The following is a 17926-nucleotide window of genomic DNA, read 5'->3' as shown; positions in this document are numbered from 1 at the left end:
TAAAACAGGTTTGATATGACGGGCCAAATATAATTATATCGCAGGCCAAATTTGGCCCCTGGGCCTGAGTTAGACATGTCTGTTACACTTATGCACAACATGCAGAAAAGTACTGTACATACCAGTACAGTGCTGGTAAAAATGCACAACACACAAGGAATTACACCAACAATATGAAGTCCAGTGACAGAACCTGTGTGAGTGTGTTTTGTGTGTTATGGGCGGCTTTTGGAACACTTTTTGTTTTCTGTTTCTGTGTGTAGTTCAGTTCTGTAGAGTAGAGTAGGGACATATGTGTATAGTCACGTGTGTATTTTAACGTGTGGGTCATACTGAACTATTCTATAGCACTGTACAGTTTACAGCTGGTCCATGAACGCCTCATCTGCTCCAAAGACACCTCCACAAACAGCATTACCTCAGTATATACATGAGAGACACAAAACACTACTGCACGTTACATGTTTGAAAGTGTGCATGTGGGAATTAATTTCTGTATTTTTAGTGTTTCATTCATGTTAATTCATCATGCAATGTGGAAGGGGTTCAATGTTCTTGTACATGTGTCATAAAGAGAAGTCAGTGTCTGAACTTTAAAATGTCAGTGAGTTTGGGACATGTTATGATGGACTTTGTGATGTATATGAGACATAAAGGGGGAGTGTCTGAACTCTTTAACATATGACTATCTGTGATTACACTGTCTAGGTCAACATGTCTGTGAATTTCCTGTAAATACCAGTTACAGTTTGTCAATATTGTGAGGAGATGGTCAGTATAAAGCTGTCAGCTCTTCTTGTACTAGGAGAGGTGACGTGGAGAGATGCTGTGTGAATCAACTTGAATCAAGAGATCTGTACCTGTGTGAGCCAAATAAAGAGACATGTTTGTGAACACCTTTAATCCTTCTGGACTCTCTTTTAAGGCTCTTTTCAGGCCCCTCCAGAAGAAGCTGACATGCACAATATGACAAACGTACATTATTACTGTCAGAGCTGTAGTGTATTTTTATCTGGCGTGTGTAGAATTGACGGTGCTGCTGTCGAACAAGGTTCAGAGTGGATCTGACAGTAGCGTATGCTAATGCAGCCTGCTTTAAATTTTATGTTAGCTACTTTTAAACTCTTTAAGTTATCTGACCAAATACATGTGATGTTTATAGTTTGTTTTACCCACATTGTTGATGTATTTCAACAGGATAATTTAAAAAAACAACAACAAAAAAACATGTTTTTTGGAGGAACATGGAGTATTACATGTGAATATTACAATGAAATTGCAAGAAAACCAAACCGGGTCATTTATACATCGAAGGGTTAATGTGGGTAAGTCTTATAGTTTGTAATTAGCACCATTTGATTCCCTGACCCTGAAAATGTGGGTTTAACAGTTAAAATCAACATTTCAACTTATTCAGAGGCTGAGATATTTCAGAAAGAGTTTTTGGCAGACATTTATTTTTATTAAAAATGGTCGCCATATAAACATCTAAGCAAATGCAAACGTTGATTTTCTGACTCCACACAGAAATAACCTTTCCAAAAAATTCCCACAAAAGTATAAAGTGAACTGGAATATGCAGCCTCTCCCAGGGACACTCTTTGTTTACTCAGTTCACACTCGAACTGCACTGAGAGACGCTGTGTGTTTGTGCACCTGTGTGCGCGTGCGCGTGTGCGTGTGTGCGTGTGTGTGTGTGTGTGTCCTGGTTTAGACTTGGTTTAGACTAAACCAGGACTAAACCAGGACTAAAGCAGGACTAAACCAGGACTAAAGCAAACAACATGCCACTAACACAGGGGTGGGCAAACTTTTTGGCTCGGGGGCCACATAGGTTCTAAAATTTGACTGAAGGGCCGGACAGAAGACGGGACATGACGTGTTCAGAGCCCGGCTCCATTGCACTTGTATTTACTCTCATGTAGGACGTATTCTGCACTACGCGCTGCAACTTTTAGTCATGTAAGTTTCAGAACTCATGAAAAGTGAAATGAGGCCTGCCCCACTGTACAACAAAGACAAACATGTGACCCCGAGCACTTAGACAGAGCGCGTAGACGACACATACACCATGCTAACGCGCAGTTCAACCAAACCTTCAGGAGTTTCTAATACAGTGAGCATGAATTTAATGACTTTGTTAAACACAGATTTAAAGCGGAAACAGTGCAGCCTTATGTCTTGAACACTTTTACCTCATTCATGGTCCGAATACACCGCCTGAAATGACTCCTGTCAATACTTTCCCATAAAGCATTGCGGCCAACAGAAGCCGCCGCACCTCAATGTATATATAGTGCGCCGTCTACTGGGAAACGCCGGAAATGCAGGAAAAATATAACAGCAGTACGGTTTATTTATTATAATTTGGTCAAGTTCTGTGGGTCAGTTTGAACGGCTGCATAAGGTCACCGGGCACTAAATAACTGGATACAGTATTGCTGCTTGTAGCTGCCTCCAGTTGACGTAGTGTCACTCACTGGAACTTCAGCAGAAAAAATCCCATGGGCCGAGACAAGATTTTTCTCATAGAGGCAATGTGATCACAAACTGCTCGTGTTCGTCTGACAGGTCATCTACCGCTTTCAAAAATATCGGATTTGTTGGCGATTTTTACCTATTTTTAGATCATAAACTTTTTCTCAGCTCAAAATCCTTCAGTTGTCTTAAAAAAACAGTTTATATTCGTTAGCTTCGGCTCCGCTCTGCTCCGCTTTAGCTCCTCTCGCTCTGATTGGTCAAAGCGATCACATGACACACGAGCCGCGCACCGTGCGTGCGGTCGCGTGCATTCGCGTGTGCCCGCGGGAGAAAAGAGCAGTAGTGCGCATGCTCGGTCGGCCCACAGCCGCCGGAAGTACCTAGCCATGCTAGGCTAATCTGGGATCATGCGCCATTGTGCTCTGCACAGTAATTTGAATGGGCGGGGCTATATTGGAATATGTTGGGCTTGGCACAGGCTCGTACCGGCCGCTTATTAGCAATATCACAATTACATCCTGACTGAACTACGTATTAAGAGGTAACAGGTGATACACACGACACCGTCAAACAGGAGTTGTTGCAGCACCTTTCCTCTGAATGTCATGTTTCTACAGACAACATAGAAAAGCAGACAGGTGCAGTCTTATTTCTTTAACACTTCTACCTCATTCATGGTCCGAATACGCTGCCTGAAAATGACTCCTGTCAATACTTTCCCATAAAGCATTGCGGTCCAACAGAAGCCGCCGCACCTCAATGTATATATAGTGCGCCGTCTACTGGGAAACGCCGGAAATGCAGGAAAAATAAAACATTAACAAGGTTTATTATTATTATTTATTCAAGTTCGGCGGGCCGGATTAAAAGGTTTAAAGGGCCGCATATGGCCCCCGGGCCGTAGTTTGCCCATCCCTGCACTAACAGTAGGTGGACATATTTTAAGGCAGCAGTGATCTCATGTAGAAATCATTTCTCTATCAATAATATTTTTAATTTGGTTCAGGAAAGTCTGAGCTTGTTATTTTCTTTTAAAGATTCTAGTCTTTGCTACTTTACAACAAACAATCACCTGTTCATGGAGACTTGGGCTCAGCCAATTTGAGGAAAACAAACAAGAATTTTGAGGATGTGGCACATTCATGTAGTTTTAAAAAAACATGACAATATCAAGTAATCCAAAGTATTCAGATTACGTTACTCACTTTAAGTAATTTAACACTTTTAAGTAAATTCAGGACTAAATTTGCACTAAACTTGGACTAAATCAGGACTAAACGTGGACTAAACCAGGACTAGGCGCCTGTGCACCTGCCCTGGTGTTGGTCCTGAAGTGTCCTCAGATGTGGTCATGGAGAAGGTCTCTCCTGTCCTTCAGGAGCTGGTCCCTGCGGTGAGGGACATGTACAAATGTTTGCCCCCATCCATCACCAAGGGCTGCTTCAATGAGCTGAGCGAGACCCTGACCAAACAAATAACCAGTAACATGGCTGTAGCTGAAAGCCGGCCCAAGTTTAGGAAGGGTGTCCAGGCTCAGGTGTGGGCCTTTCTGGACCACATGTCGCACTGGGTGCAGATGCAGATCGGTCCAGAGGGCTTTGGGAAGGATTCACAGACTGGTTTTAAGAATGTCCAGTCCACACCAGACCACCTCAAACCTCCAGCTCATATATGAGGAACCAGCCCACCTCCCTCCTCAAGCCCAGCCACAGCTGCATGGGCCATTCTCCTCCTCAGTCCACCAACCAGGACCATAGACTAACAGCAGAAGTGTCGCTCTACATTGAGCCTTCTCAGGCCCCTGTGGAGCGTGTGGTGCCCACAGAGAGAGCGGAGAAACAGAGTGTCTGCTCCAGTAATAATAATACATCTTTATTTGTAAAGCACTTAAAAACAAGGTTTATTTACTTAAAAACAAGGTTTATTTACTTAAAAACAAGGTTTACAAAATGCTGTACAAGCAGCAAAGAACAATTCAGAAAGCATAAAAATAGCTCACAGAAATGATACGAAAACAGATAATGACGCAAACAATCCAATAAATTATAATAAACGAATAAAAAGAAATAGAATTAAATCACGGTAAAACCAGTTAAAGGAACGCCAAACTATAAAAATTTGTCTTAAGAAGTGATTTAAAAGTAAGACTCGTGTGGTGAAAGATGCTTAAATCCATCTCCTCCCTTAAGTTTCTGTGGCTCATGTTCAGTCACCGAGGCCTTAAAGGAATTTGGCGACTGTGACCGACCAGTTTGTAAAGTTTTAACATAGAATAGTTTATATTCTGAGAACAAATGACAGATTTATTCTCTGCCAGGCGTTTTTTGTGAACACTTGTGAGTAAAAACAACCAAATATTTTATCGGAAGTGCCTTTTGTTTAGACGGTGCCACGCGCACCATCTGAAATGACAACATCATCGAATTCTAGAATGTGAACACAACTTATGCTACGTTTACACTGAAATGTTTCACCGTATCAGAAACGATCAGCGTCCAGACACTGGTGACGCTGACTGGACTGTGTGTGTTTTATGCTTCTTATTCTACTTGTCTCAGCTGGTAGAGCCACTGATCTGAGGGTTAGAGTGGAGGAAGAAAACTTTCAGAAATATTTGTGAGCACAGAATAGAAATCCGTGCATATTTGTCTGTATTTGTGCATAAAATAAATATTCGTAAACTTTCCAATGAGTCCAGTCGTACATAAAATATATTGTGTGTTTTTTATCCATCAGAATAAGAATTGAAAAGACTAAACCAGGACTAAACCAGGTCTAAACCAGGACTAAACCAGGACTAAACCAGGACTAAACCAGGACTGAACCAGGACTAAACCAGGACTAACCAGGACTGAACCAGGACTAAACCAGGACTAAACCAGGACTGAACCAGGACTAAACCAGGACTAAACCAGGACTGAACCAGGACTAAACCAGGACTAAACCAGGACTAAACCAGGACTGAACCAGGACTAAACCAGGTCTAAACCAGATCTAAACCAGGACTAAACCAGGACTAAACCAGGACTAAACCAGGACTAAACCAGGACTAAACCAGGACTAAACCAGAACTAAACCAGGACTAAACCAGGTCTAAACCAGGACTAAACCAGATCTAAACCAGGACTAAACCAGGACTAAACCAGGACTGAACCAGGTCTAAACCAGATCTAAACCAGGACTGAACCAGGTCTAAACCAGGACTGAACCAGGACTGAACCAGGACTAAACCAGGACTGAACCAGGACTAAACCAGGACTAACCAGGACTGAACCAGGACTAAACCAGATCTAAACCAGGACTGAACCAGGTCTAAACCAGATCTAAACCAGGATTAACCAGGACTGAACCAGGACTAAACCAGGTCTAAACCAGGACTAAACCAGGACTAAACCAGGTCTAAACCAGGACTAAACCAGGTCTAAACCAGGACTAAAACCAGGACTAAACCAGGTCTAAACCAGATCTAAACCAGGATAAACCAGGACTAAACCAGGACTAAACCAGGTCTAAACCAGGACTAAACCAGGATCTAAACCAGGACTAAACCAGGACTAAACCAGGACTAAAACCAGGACTAAACCAGGTCTAAACCAGGACTAAACCAGGACTAACCAGGAGGACTAAACCCAGGACTAAACCAGATCTAAACCAGGTCTAAACCAGGACTAAACCAGGACTAAACCAGGTCTAAACCAGGACTAAACCAGGTCTAAACCAGATCTAAACCAGGACTAAACCAGGACTAAACCAGGACTAAACCAGGACTAAAACCAGGACTAAACCAGGACTAAACCAGGACTAAACCAGGACTAAACCAGGACTAAACCAGGACTAAACCAGGACTAAACCAGATCTAAACCAGGACTAAACCAGGACCAGGACTAACCCAGGACTAAATCAGGTCTAAACTTGGACTAAACCAGGACTAAACCAGGACTGAACCAGGACTAAACCAGGACTGAAAACCAAGACTAAACCAAGACTAAACCAGGACTAAACCAGGACTAAAACTTCTTTACGTCTCCACTCTTCTTCGCGGGACTTTTCACTGTGACTCTGAGCTGGAAAATCTTCCTTTTCGTCTTCGCTGCTCCACGGTCTTGGAATTTTAAAGATTGTACAGATAAATGTTCATAATATAATAATATAATAATCATCTGGTGTCACTTGATAAGTTTAAGAAAAGTAAAAAAAAAAAAAAAACAACATGAAATTATGATTTTAAAAAAAAGAACTCTTCAAAGGTTTGCTCCTCTTTGTTTGTCTTCAGCTCGAGCTGCAACAAAAAAAAACGCACACAGAATTATTTTTGTGTTTTTGTTTTAATTTGAACTTTAAAGCTGCAACTTTTCTGACGGAAGATCTGCTACGTGTTTATCTCCACGAAAATGTGATTTCTTTGTCTCGATCAGGAGTGGGCCGTGATTTTTGTCCACGGGGCCACACGAGAAACAGAAAATATTGTGGAGCCAAAATGTTTAACTCAATTCTGCAGAATATTATAACTTCTTAGGTTCTTTTTAAAGACAACGCAGTAAAGTGTGTTTACCTTGTTGACATGTTTCTGCTGCTGCATCTTCAGAACTGTTCCCGGTGTTGGTGGTGACGTGTCGTTACTTCCTGTAGGTGTTTCTCTGGAGGAGGTGTGTGAAAGGAGGAACGCTCCGTCATCACGGTTAATCCCGTCCGTGCCTCGTTTCCTGATTTCACCGTCCTCCCTGATCCAGCGTTTGAACTTGTTGTTTTCCGATCCAATGACCCGAGCTCCGTCCCGATCCATAATGTGGTTGTTCCTTTTACAGTGTCTGATGTGGCGGATTTTAGGTTTTCCTGTTCTGCTTTGTCTTTTTGTGTTCTGGTGAGTCTCCCTGACGTTTCCTTCTCGCATTCCTTTTTTCGGATGTGAAATGCCCGGCCCGTTTCCCCTACGTGTGATTTATTGCATGATTTGCGTTGGATTTCGTAGATGGTGTTGCATTTTTGTTCTTGTGGGATTTTGTCCTTGGGGTGTACGAGCTGTTTTGTGTCTGGTTTTACTCCAGTGCTTATGTTGTGTTTTTTCATGGTTCTCTGGATGTGTTCGGTTATGCCTCTGATGTTCGGTAGTGTGACTATGTTCTTGTCCTGCTGCCCTGTGTTGGTTTGTTGGTTTTATTGATAACTTGTTGTCTGCCTTTGTTTATGGCCCAGCTGGGATATTGACATTGTTTGAGTGTTTGTATGATGTGTCTCTCCTCTTCCTCCCTGTCGGTCTGTGATGAGTGTGGCCCGTTCGAATAATGTTCTTACTACTGAAAGTTTGTGTGCAGTGGGATGTTCGGATGTCCAGAGCAGATATTGGTCGGTGTGTGTGGGTTTCCGGTATACTGGTATTTTAACGCTGCCGCCTGCGATGTGGTGGATTTTAAAGGTTGTATGGAGGATTTTTTTTGTTTCAAATTGTCAGTGATAGATTATAGATGCAGTCGCCTTGTAATTATGATGACCAAAAAAAAGAGAATAAAAATTCATCAACTCTGGACGTGGTGGGGCTAAACATTTGCCAATAGATAACGACACTGCCTCGTTATCTGTGAGCTGACAGGCTGTCAATCAAACTCCCTACGTTTCTAGTGTAACTGACTTGTCTGCGCCGCCGTTACGTGGTTTACGTACGACTGTCATGCAGTCCACAGACGCAAGACGCACAGACGCTGTTTACTCCACCAACACAACAGTTCTTAGCGGCTTTTTTTTTGACCTATATCTTCCTCACAGTTCGCACAAAGTTTGTTGCAATGGCGACAAGAATCCAGGAGCAGTTCGCCGCAAAAGAAAGTCCGTTTTTGAGGTCGCTGAAAGAAGAAAAGGGGAAAAGCAGCGAAGCCAAACTAAGGTGATTCTTGAAGATTCATTCCAGCGATGGCGCGACTGAAGCAGACGAAGGGTCTAAAGACTGACGCACTGGTCCACAAATTACTCCTGGACAGGAAACTTCTGCTTATTATGAAAACGTACTTTATTTCCAAGAGCTGGACAAACGTTTTTCAGGACACGAAAGCGATATCCTATGTCTGAAAACGTCATTTTCAAGGCAAAGAAAGAGTCCGCTTGCTGCTGCGTGTTGTAGCTAGTTCATTCGCACGGAATCTCCGCGCAACCTTCTCTGCTCCCCTTTCCTGCTCCTCTCCTCTCTCCCTGCTCCGCTCTTCTCGTCCGCGAACGAAATGTCCGCACACCCGCTCCCCCCGCTCCTCACTTCTCCGTCTTGCTTAACCAACACTGTAGTTAGTTGTTTACAAGTCATGTGCAGCGGCTGTAAACAAACCTGTTTCTGGCGTAAGGAGGAGGAGGGAGGAGGTGTTTCTACGTAGGAGCTGTAGGGGAGGGGGGGGGGTTTCACGCATGCGCAACATTTGAAAAAGGACAAACAGTCGCTGGATTTCTCGTTCCTTGGAAAATCCTCTATACAACATTTAATGTCCAGAAAAGATATGGCTCCGTCTTTCTCCTCCTCGCGTGTGAATTGAATGTTTCCTGTGTCGTCTTGTGTGTGGAGATGGTCCGTGAGTTCTTGCGTGTGTCCTTGCTGTATTTTTTCTAGGATGTCATCTACGTAGCGTTTCCAAAATGTTAAAGGTTGTATGGAGGATTTTTTGTTTGTTTCAAATTGTCAATGAAAGTTTAAAATACCATTACAGAGATGCAACAGCTTTGTAATTATGATGACCAAAAAAAAAGAAAGAAAATCTATCAACTGTGGACGTGTTGAGGCCAGATAAACATCAGCCAATAGAAAACGAGGCTGCCTCATTTTCTATTGGCTGTCAGGTTGTTCAATCAAACTCCCTACGTTTCTAAGGTAACTATGCAGCGGGTCTTAGAGGCTTTTTCTAATTGTGGCTCTCACGCAGTTCGCATAAAGTTTGTTGCGATGTCGGACGAGAATCCACGACCAGTTCGCCGCAAAAGAAAGTCGGTTTTTGAGGTCGCTGAAAGACGAAGAGAAAGGAGAAAAGGAGCGAAGACAAACTGAGGTGATTCTTGGAGATTCCTTTCAGTGACTGCGCGACTGAAGCAGACAAAGGGTCTAAAAACTGAGGTGTCGGTCTCTAAATTATTTCTAGCGGGAGCTGTGGAGGAGGAAGGTGGTGTCACGCATGCACGACATTTGAAAAAGGACTGTCGCTGGATTTCTCTTTCCTTAAAAAAATCCTCTATACAACCTTTAAGTGTCAGTCTGATGGATCTGCAGGTCCATCAGGTCTGACCACGCCTACAGGAAGTAACAACAGCTGATATACGACACGTCACCACCAACACCGGGAACAGTTCTGAAGATGCAGCAGCAGAAACATGTCAACAAGGTAAACACACTTTACTGCATTGTCTTTAAAAAGAACCTAAGAAGTTAAAGTATATAAGAAGACAAAATGAACATCATTGGCTTAACCTGCAGAATATTAGTTGTATTTCTTTACAAAAATCAATAAATATCATTGTGGTGACGAGCTGCTCAGACTGGGAAGAGTTTATATTCTGATTAAGCAAAGAAAAAGTGAAGCTGCTGAACAAAAAATGTCATAAAAAAAAAAAAAAAAACACTTCTAAAATAAAAGTAATGCAGCTTTAGTCCAGGCATGAGCTAAAATGATAAAATATGTTTATTTTGTGATTCTAAATGATCTTTAACGGGCCGATCACGTCTGTTTTAGAATGTTCCACAGTGTAGATCAAACCTACACTGCAAAAAGTAATGTCTGTGTAAGTGGAATAAGTGTGTTTTTCTTAATTCAAGCAACATTTGATTTAGTTTCTTAATTTAAGTGCAAAGAGTTACTGTTTTTCAGATCTTAACTGTAGTAAGATGTATTTTCATATTTTAAGTTCAAAAAGTCTTGTTCCATTCGCAGATCATTTTACTTCACGTGGAATTTACTCAAATCAAGACGAAACTTTCTTAATTCAAGTCTTGACTAGATTTTGGTTTTTGCATCTATGTTCTGCACTCACACCTGCAGAACTGAACTGATGACATCATCACACGGCGCCGTTTGTTTACATGATGTGAGTCCTGCTGCGATACTCTCTCCCCGTGAGTTTATAATCATTATTTATAAAAACAGCGCAGAGGAGTGAGGACAGATGGAGAATGTGTCTCTGTCACAGTCCTTATTTACGGTTTATTCACTGTTTTCCTCGTATGAGTGACATTAGTGCACCTGACAGGACTCGCACAGTGAAGACATGCACGTGCAAGTACATGCACAACCATGCCGTGTGTGTGTGTGTGCACGTACATGCACAACCATGCCGTGTGTGTGTGTGTGTGCACGTACATGCACAACCATGCCATGTGTGTGTGTGAGCCAAGTCTGAATACAGCTCCAATGAGCAGCTTCAGTAACAGTGTGTCTGTAAAGGGCATGTTGTAACGGCATGTTGTAACGGCATGTCTGTAAAGGGCATGTTGTAACAGCATTTTGTAACGGCGTGTCTGTAAAGGGCATGTTGTAACGGCATTTTGTACGGCATGTTTGTAAAGGGCATTGTTGTAACGGCGTGTGTTGTAACGGCGTGTTGTAAGGGCATGTTGTAACGGCATGTCAGTAAAGGGTGTGTTGTAACGGCATGTTGGTAACAACGTGTTGTGTAACGGCATGTTGTAATGGCATGTTAGTAATGGTGTGTTGTAACGGCGTGTTGTAAAGGGTGTGTTGTAACGGCATGTTGTAACGTGGTAACAACGTGTTGTAACGGCATGTTGTAATGGCATGTTGTAATGGTGTGTTGTAACGGCATGTTGGCAACAACGTGTTGTAACGGCGTGGTTGTAACGGCGTGTTGTAATGGCATGTTAGTAATGGTGTGTTGTAACGGCGTGTCTGTAAAGGGTGTGTTGTAACGGCATGTTGTAACGGCATGTTGGTAACAACGTGTTGTAACGGCGTGGTTGTAACGCATGTTGTAATGGCGTGTCTGTAAAGGTGTGTCTGTAAAGGGTGTGTTTTAACGACATGTTGTAACGGCGTGTAACGGCGTGTGTTAACGGTAACGGCGTGTCGGTAACGTAACGGCGTGTCCGTAACGGGTGTGTTGTAACAGCGTGTTGGTAAAGGGTGTGTTGTAACGGTGTGTCCATAAAGGGCATGTCGGTAACGGCGTGTGCTGTAACGGCGTGTGCTGTAACGGCGTGTGCTGTAACGGCGTGTTGTAACGGCGTGTTGGTAACGCTGATGTAACGATAATAAGTCATTAGTTAGATTACTTGTTACTGAAAAAAGTGACACTGTTAGTAACAGCGTTTTATTTTAACACTGTTATTCCCGTCACTGATCAGCACTACGCTACGTTACAGCTCAGATCTGTGGAGATCTGACCCCCATTCACTCAAGAAATGATGGTGTTTTTTAGCAACAGAAACACCCGTACTGAAAAAATCACGATGGATATGTTTAAAGTCATACCATGGAACATTCCAGGGAAAGCAATAACATCTCCATGCACTGCAAAAGAACCACACACGTAAATCGATCAGAAAATGACGTCAAAGTCGTGAAATGACATGTCCATGCAGCAAAATCATTTTACTGGACAATTTCTCTTCAAATAAACGAGCTCCAGACGAGAATGAAGCGTCTGAGAACGAGTGAGTAGAGAATAAACCTGAAAACAAAACGAATAACCTGAAAGTTTTAAAGTGTTGGCCAGATCAGATCTGCGGAGACAAGCAGGTAGAGGACCCTCCACCGGAAAAGTTGCTCAGCGCGGCTTTAACGTGTGTCCGTACCTTTGCGGAGTTTGTGGCAGATGCAGAAGGCGATGCAGAGGATGCAGGTGTAGAGGAGGAACAGGAGGCCGAAGCTCAGAAATGTGACAGTCGGGTGAAGGGGAGACCGGGTCGTGGTCGTGGTCTCGGTCGTCGACTCTAATGGAAAAAAAAAAGGACGGAGCGCTGAGGACGAGTCTCATTTCTCTTTCCTCGATTCCTCCTCCTCCAGTTTTTGATTTTGTGTTGAAATGAAAAATGGAAAAAACAGATAACGACCGTTTCCCGTTTACGTGACTTAAAGTGCGATGCTGGACTGAACCAGGACTGAGACCGGGACCAGACCAAGACTAGGACTAAGACCAGGACTGAGACCGGGATTGAGACTTCTCTTTTCTGGACTGCGATGCCGGACTGAACTGGGACTGAATCAGGACTGATCCCAGGACTAAAACATTACTACAACAGGACTAATCCAGGTCTAAACCAGGACTAAACCAGGTCCCGGTCTCCGTCCCAGTCTCAGTCCTGGTCTGGCCCTGGTCTCAGTCCCGGTCTTAGTCCCTGTTTTAGTCCTGGTTTAGTCCTGTTTTAGACCTGTTTTAGTCCTGGTTTAGACCTGTTTTAGTCCTGTTTTAGTTCCTGGTTTAGACCTGGTTCAGTCCTGGTTTAGTCCTGGTTTAGTTCTGGTTTAGTCTCGGTTTAGTCCTGGTTTAGTTCTGGTTTAGTCCTGGTTTAGTTCTGGTTTAGTCCTGGTTTAGTCCTGGTTTAGTTTGGTTTAGTTCCTGGTTTAGTCCTGGTTTAGTTCTGGTTTAGTCTCTGGTTCCTGGTTTAGTCCTGGTTTAGTTCCTGGTTTAGTCCTGGTTTAGTCCTGGTTTAGTCCTGGTTTAGTTCTGGTTTAGTCCTGGTTTTAGTCCTGGTTTAGTTCTGGTTTACTGGTTTAGTCCTGGTTTAGTCTGGTTTAGTCCTGGTTTAGTCCTGGTTTAGTCCTGGTTTAGTCCTACCTGGTTCCTGGTTTAGACCTGGTTTAGTTCCTGGTTTAGTCTCCTGGTTTAGACCTGGTTTAGTCCTGGTTTAGTCCTGGTTTAGTCCTGGTTCCTGGTTTAGTCCTGGTTTAGTCCTGGTTTAGTCCTGGTTTAGTCCTGGTTTAGTCCTGGTTCCCTGGTTTAGTCCTGGTTTAGTCCTGGTTTAGTCCTGGTTTAGTCCTGGTTTAGTCCTGGTTTAGTCCTGGTTCAGTCCTGGTTTAGGTCCTGGTTTAGTTCCTGGTTTAGTTCCTGGTTTAGACTTAATACGACACATTTGATTGACAGCTGAAAAACGGAGGTTTGAGGAAAGGAATCGAGGAAAGTTTATTCTGTGGATTTATTTTAGACCAGTTTTGTTTTTCCACCTTTTTACAATCCTGTTTATTCAATTATTACTTTATTTATACTTGTCTTTTTAAATTTTTATTTTATTTACACCATTTTCTCATCTTCTAACAAATAATAAAATAAAAACAAACTCTTCTTCTGACCGTGCTGTGTCCTGGTGGAGACTGTGAGCGGCACGTCTGCGGAGCGCCCTCTGCTGGTGTGGTGGACGCAGTGGTACAGGCCCTGCTCCTGGACAGTGACTCCGGGCAGACGCAGAATCGCGGGAGAGTTTTCCCCCAGTAACGTTCCGTTTCTATAGAAGCGACCGCTGAACTCTGCGCTGACCTTCGGCCCGTCTTTGTACAGACACACCAGAGAGACCGTCGCCCCCTGGAGGACGGGCCGCGCCGGGACGCTCAGGAGCACGGAGCCGGCTGCAGGATGAAAGGGAATCTGTGTGTCATTCGTTCATTCGTTTTTCAATAAAATCAAAAATAAGAAAATGAAAAAACAACAGTTTTCTTCATTATTTGTCTCCAAGACCAAAATGAAAAAACGATTCATTTTTTCAGTTTTCGATTTTGTGTTTAAATGAAGAATGGAAAAAACGGATAACGGCCGTTTCCCGTTTACGTGACTTCAGTGACTGAGATGCAGGACTTTTGCACCGCATACGGACTGAACCAGGACTGATCCAGGTCCGAGACCAGACCAGGACCAGACCGGGACCAGACCAGGACCAGACCAGGACCAGACCAGGACCAGACCAGGACTGAGACCGGGACCAGACCGGGACCAGACCGGGACCAGACCGGGACCGAGACCGGGACCAGACCGGGACCAGACCGACCGGGGACCAGACCGGGACCAGACCGGGACCAGACCAGGACCAGACCAGACCAGACTGAGACCGGGACCAGACCGGGACCAGACCGGGACCAGACCGGGACCGAGACCGGGACCAGACCGGGACCAGACCGGGACCAGACCGGGACCAGACCGGGACCAGACCAGGACCAGACCAGGACCAGACCGGAACTGAGAACAAGACCAGTGGTCCGAGTGGTTCCGTGTCATCGTCTGTGCGCTGGTTCCGTGTGGGGAAAGTGAGAATGTTCTGTGGACTACAGGTCCGGACGAGCTGCTCCGGTCCTCCACACTCAAGAACCACGACTGGTTCCAAGGTGAAACAAAACATCCGACTGACGCTTTCACACCAACGAAAACAAACCAAACTAAGAGTTTTTGGTTCAAATGGACCAGACCGGACCAGACCGGGACCAGTGTGGAGGCTCGGAGTCAAAGCTCGGAGCCCACCCTGGTCCCGCTCTGATCCCGGTCTGTCCCGGTCTGGTCCCGGCCCTGGATCAGTCCTGGTTCAGTCCGTACGCGGTGCCAAGTCCGGCATCGCAGTCACGGAAATCACGTCATAATCCGATTTTTTCCATTCTTCATTTAAACACAAAATCGAAAACTGAAAAAACGAATCATTATCTGTTTTTTCATTTTGGTTTTGGAGACAAATAATGAAGAAAACAGCTTTTTCGTTTTCTTATTTGTGGTTTTATTTTGAAAAACTAATGAACGAACGACACACAGATTAAAGGGAACAGATATTTCAGTGATGGATTCCAGCAGATTCTGAGTGTTTCGTCGTGTTCGAATGTTGTTGCCTCCTCAAAAACAGAGCTGCAGTTGTGTTTTGTTTCATTTATGTTCAGTGTAGAGGAGTAACAGATTACATGTACCAGAGTAATCAGAGTACAAATGATGAGTAACTGTATTCAGTTACAGTTACTGTTTCAGTGAGTGGTAATTGGATTACAGTTACTTTGTTGAAATAAATGGATTACACAGAGGGATTGAACTGTTGTCACATTTGGGGCAATATCTCTTTTTTTTTTTTTTTTTTCCTCTGTAATTCCACTCATTGCCGGACACTAAACCAGAACTAAACCAGGTCTAAACCAGGACTAAACCAGGTCTAAACCAGGTCTAAACCAGGTCTAAAGCAGGACTAAAGCAGGTCTAAAGCAGGACTAAAGCAGGACTAAAGCAGGTCTAAACCAGGTCTAAACCAGGACTAAACCAGGACTAAACTAAACCAGGTCTAAACCAGGACTAAACCAGGACTAAAAGGTCTAAAGCCAGGTCTAAAAGGAAAAGCAGGTCTACTAAACCAGGACTAAACCAGGTCTAAACCAGGACTAAACCAGGTCTAAACCAGGACTAAACCAGGACTAAACCAGGTCTAAAACCAGGACTAAACAAGGTCTAAAACCAGGAAAACCAGGTAAAGCAGGTCTAAACCAGGAAAACTAAACCAGGTCTAAACCAGGTCTAAACCAGGTCTAAACCAAAGCAGGACTAAAACCAGGTCTAAACCAGGACTAAAGCAGGACTAAAGCAGGACTAAAACCAGGACTAAACCAGGTCTAAACCAGGTCTAACCAGGACTAAAGGACTAAAACCAGGACTAAACCAGGTCTAAACCAGGAACTAAAACCAGGTCTAAACTACTAAACCAGGACTAAAAGCAGGTGTGACGGAGCCAGTCCGTCTATGATTTTCGGTGGTGTTTTTCTCTCTACACGTGCCCGCGGTCTGCAGTGACGTGCCCGCGCACACACGAGTTCACTCCCCGTTTCCCGCTGTTTCATTCATTTATATAATATATTATTATAATAATTCAATATTATCACCTTCCCCCTCTTTCCTCCGTGACTGATTCTCCGGGTTCACACTTGAGCGCGTTACACTAGTTTGTTTCATACTTGTGCGATGACGCCGTCTCTCCTCCTCCGCCGCGGCGCCTCTGTTAAACTGAGCCACTGTTTCCTGTTGGTTGAAATAGGCGCTGTTCGTGTCGTGCTGCTGACCACGTGACGCGCCTTATGTAATATGATTTTCCTCACGTTATTCAACTATTATTTTTGACATTTATTGTATATTATTACTGTGTGCTCAGCGTAGCATAGACAAGGTCGGTTTATGGTTAAATTGTTTGTCTCTATAATGATTTTGATGTGTTGCTCAGTGGGAGGAGTCAGGTGGTTTAAAGGGGAGCCGTTCCTGCTACATGTTACAGAGCAGGTAACGTCGGTGCGTTGAACAAAGACCTTAAAGCAGGGATTGGCAAACTACGGCCCGGGGGCCATATGCGGCCCTTTAAACCTTTTAATCCGGCCCGCCGAACTTGAATAAATAATAATAATAAACCTTGTTAATGTTTTATTTTTCCTGCATTTCCGGCGTTTCCCAGTAGACGGCGCACTATATATACATTGAGGTGCGGCGGCTTCTGTTGACCGCAAGGCTTTATGGGAAAATATTGACAGGAGTCATTTTCAGGCAGCGTATTCGGACCATGAATGAGGTAGAAGTGTTAAAGACATAAGGCTGCACTTATTCTGAAATAAGTGTAAAAATTAAACCTGTCTGCTTCACTATGTTGTTTGTAGAAACATGACATTCAGAGGAAAGGTGCTGCAGCAACTCTGTTTGACAGTGTCGTGTGCATCACCTGTTACGTCTTAATACTTAGTTCAGTCAGATGTAATTGTGATGTTTGCTAATAAGCGGCCGGTACGAGCCTGTGCCAAGCCCAACATATTCCAATATAGCCCCGCCCATTCAAATTACTGTGCAGAGCACAATGGCGCATGATCCCAGATTAGCCTAGCATGGCTAGGTACTTCCGGCGGCTGTGGGCCGACCGAGCATGCGCGCTACTGCTCTTTTCTCCCGTGGGCACACGCGAATGCACGCGACCGCACGCACGGTGAGCGGGCTCGTGTGTCATGTGATCGCTTTGACCAATCAGAGCGAGAGGAGCTAAAGCGGAGCAGAGCGGAGCCGAAGCTAACGAATATAAACTGTTTTTTTAAGACAACTGAAGGATTTTGAGCTGAGAAAGTTTATGATCTAAAAATAGGTAAAAAAAATCGCCAACAAATCCGATATTTTTTGAAAGCGGTAGATGACCTGTCAGACGAACACGAGCAGTTTGTGATTACATTGCCTCTATGAGAAAAATCTTGTCTCGGCCCATGGGATTTTTTCTGCTGAAGTTCCAGTGAGTCACTACGTCAACTGGAGGCAGCTACAAGCAGCAATACTGTATCCAGTTATTTAGTGCCCGGTGACCTTATGCAGCCATTCAAACTGACCCACAGAACTTGACCAAATTACAATAAATAAACCGTACTGCTGTTTTATCTTTCTTGCATTTCCGGCGTCTCCCGGTAGATGGCGCACTATATATACATTGAGGTGCGGCGGCTTCTGTTGGCCGCAATGCTTTATGGGAAAGTATTGACAGGAGTCATTTCAGGCGGTG

The 17926-nt window shown here is 44.0% G+C and overlaps 1 protein-coding gene across 2 annotated transcripts in view; it reads right to left on the bottom strand.

Annotated features, from left to right (window-relative positions):
* Positions 1–6453: 6453 nt before the first annotated feature.
* The window catches only part of LOC110175769 (sialoadhesin-like), a 22706-nt gene continuing 11233 nt past the window's right edge, over positions 6454–17926 (bottom strand). For both annotated transcript variants that reach the window (XM_055156754.1, XM_055156753.1), the window contains 3 exons: positions 13749–14021; positions 12254–12391; positions 6454–6760 (listed from right to left, as the gene is read on the bottom strand). In XM_055156754.1, coding sequence (XP_055012729.1) covers positions 6723–6760; positions 12254–12391; positions 13749–14021 — 449 coding nt within the window. In that variant the 3' untranslated portion in view covers positions 6454–6722. The remainder of the gene's footprint in view (positions 6761–12253; positions 12392–13748; positions 14022–17926) is intronic.

The sequence above is a fragment of the Boleophthalmus pectinirostris genome, unplaced genomic scaffold (assembly GCF_026225935.1).
Source record: "Boleophthalmus pectinirostris isolate CB_2022bp ecotype Guang Dong unplaced genomic scaffold, ASM2622593v1 HiC_scaffold_20, whole genome shotgun sequence".
Taxonomy (NCBI): Eukaryota; Metazoa; Chordata; class Actinopteri; order Gobiiformes; family Gobiidae; genus Boleophthalmus; species Boleophthalmus pectinirostris.
The sequence above is the reverse complement of the archived record's forward strand: the minus strand, read 5'-3'. Positions and strand labels throughout refer to the sequence as shown.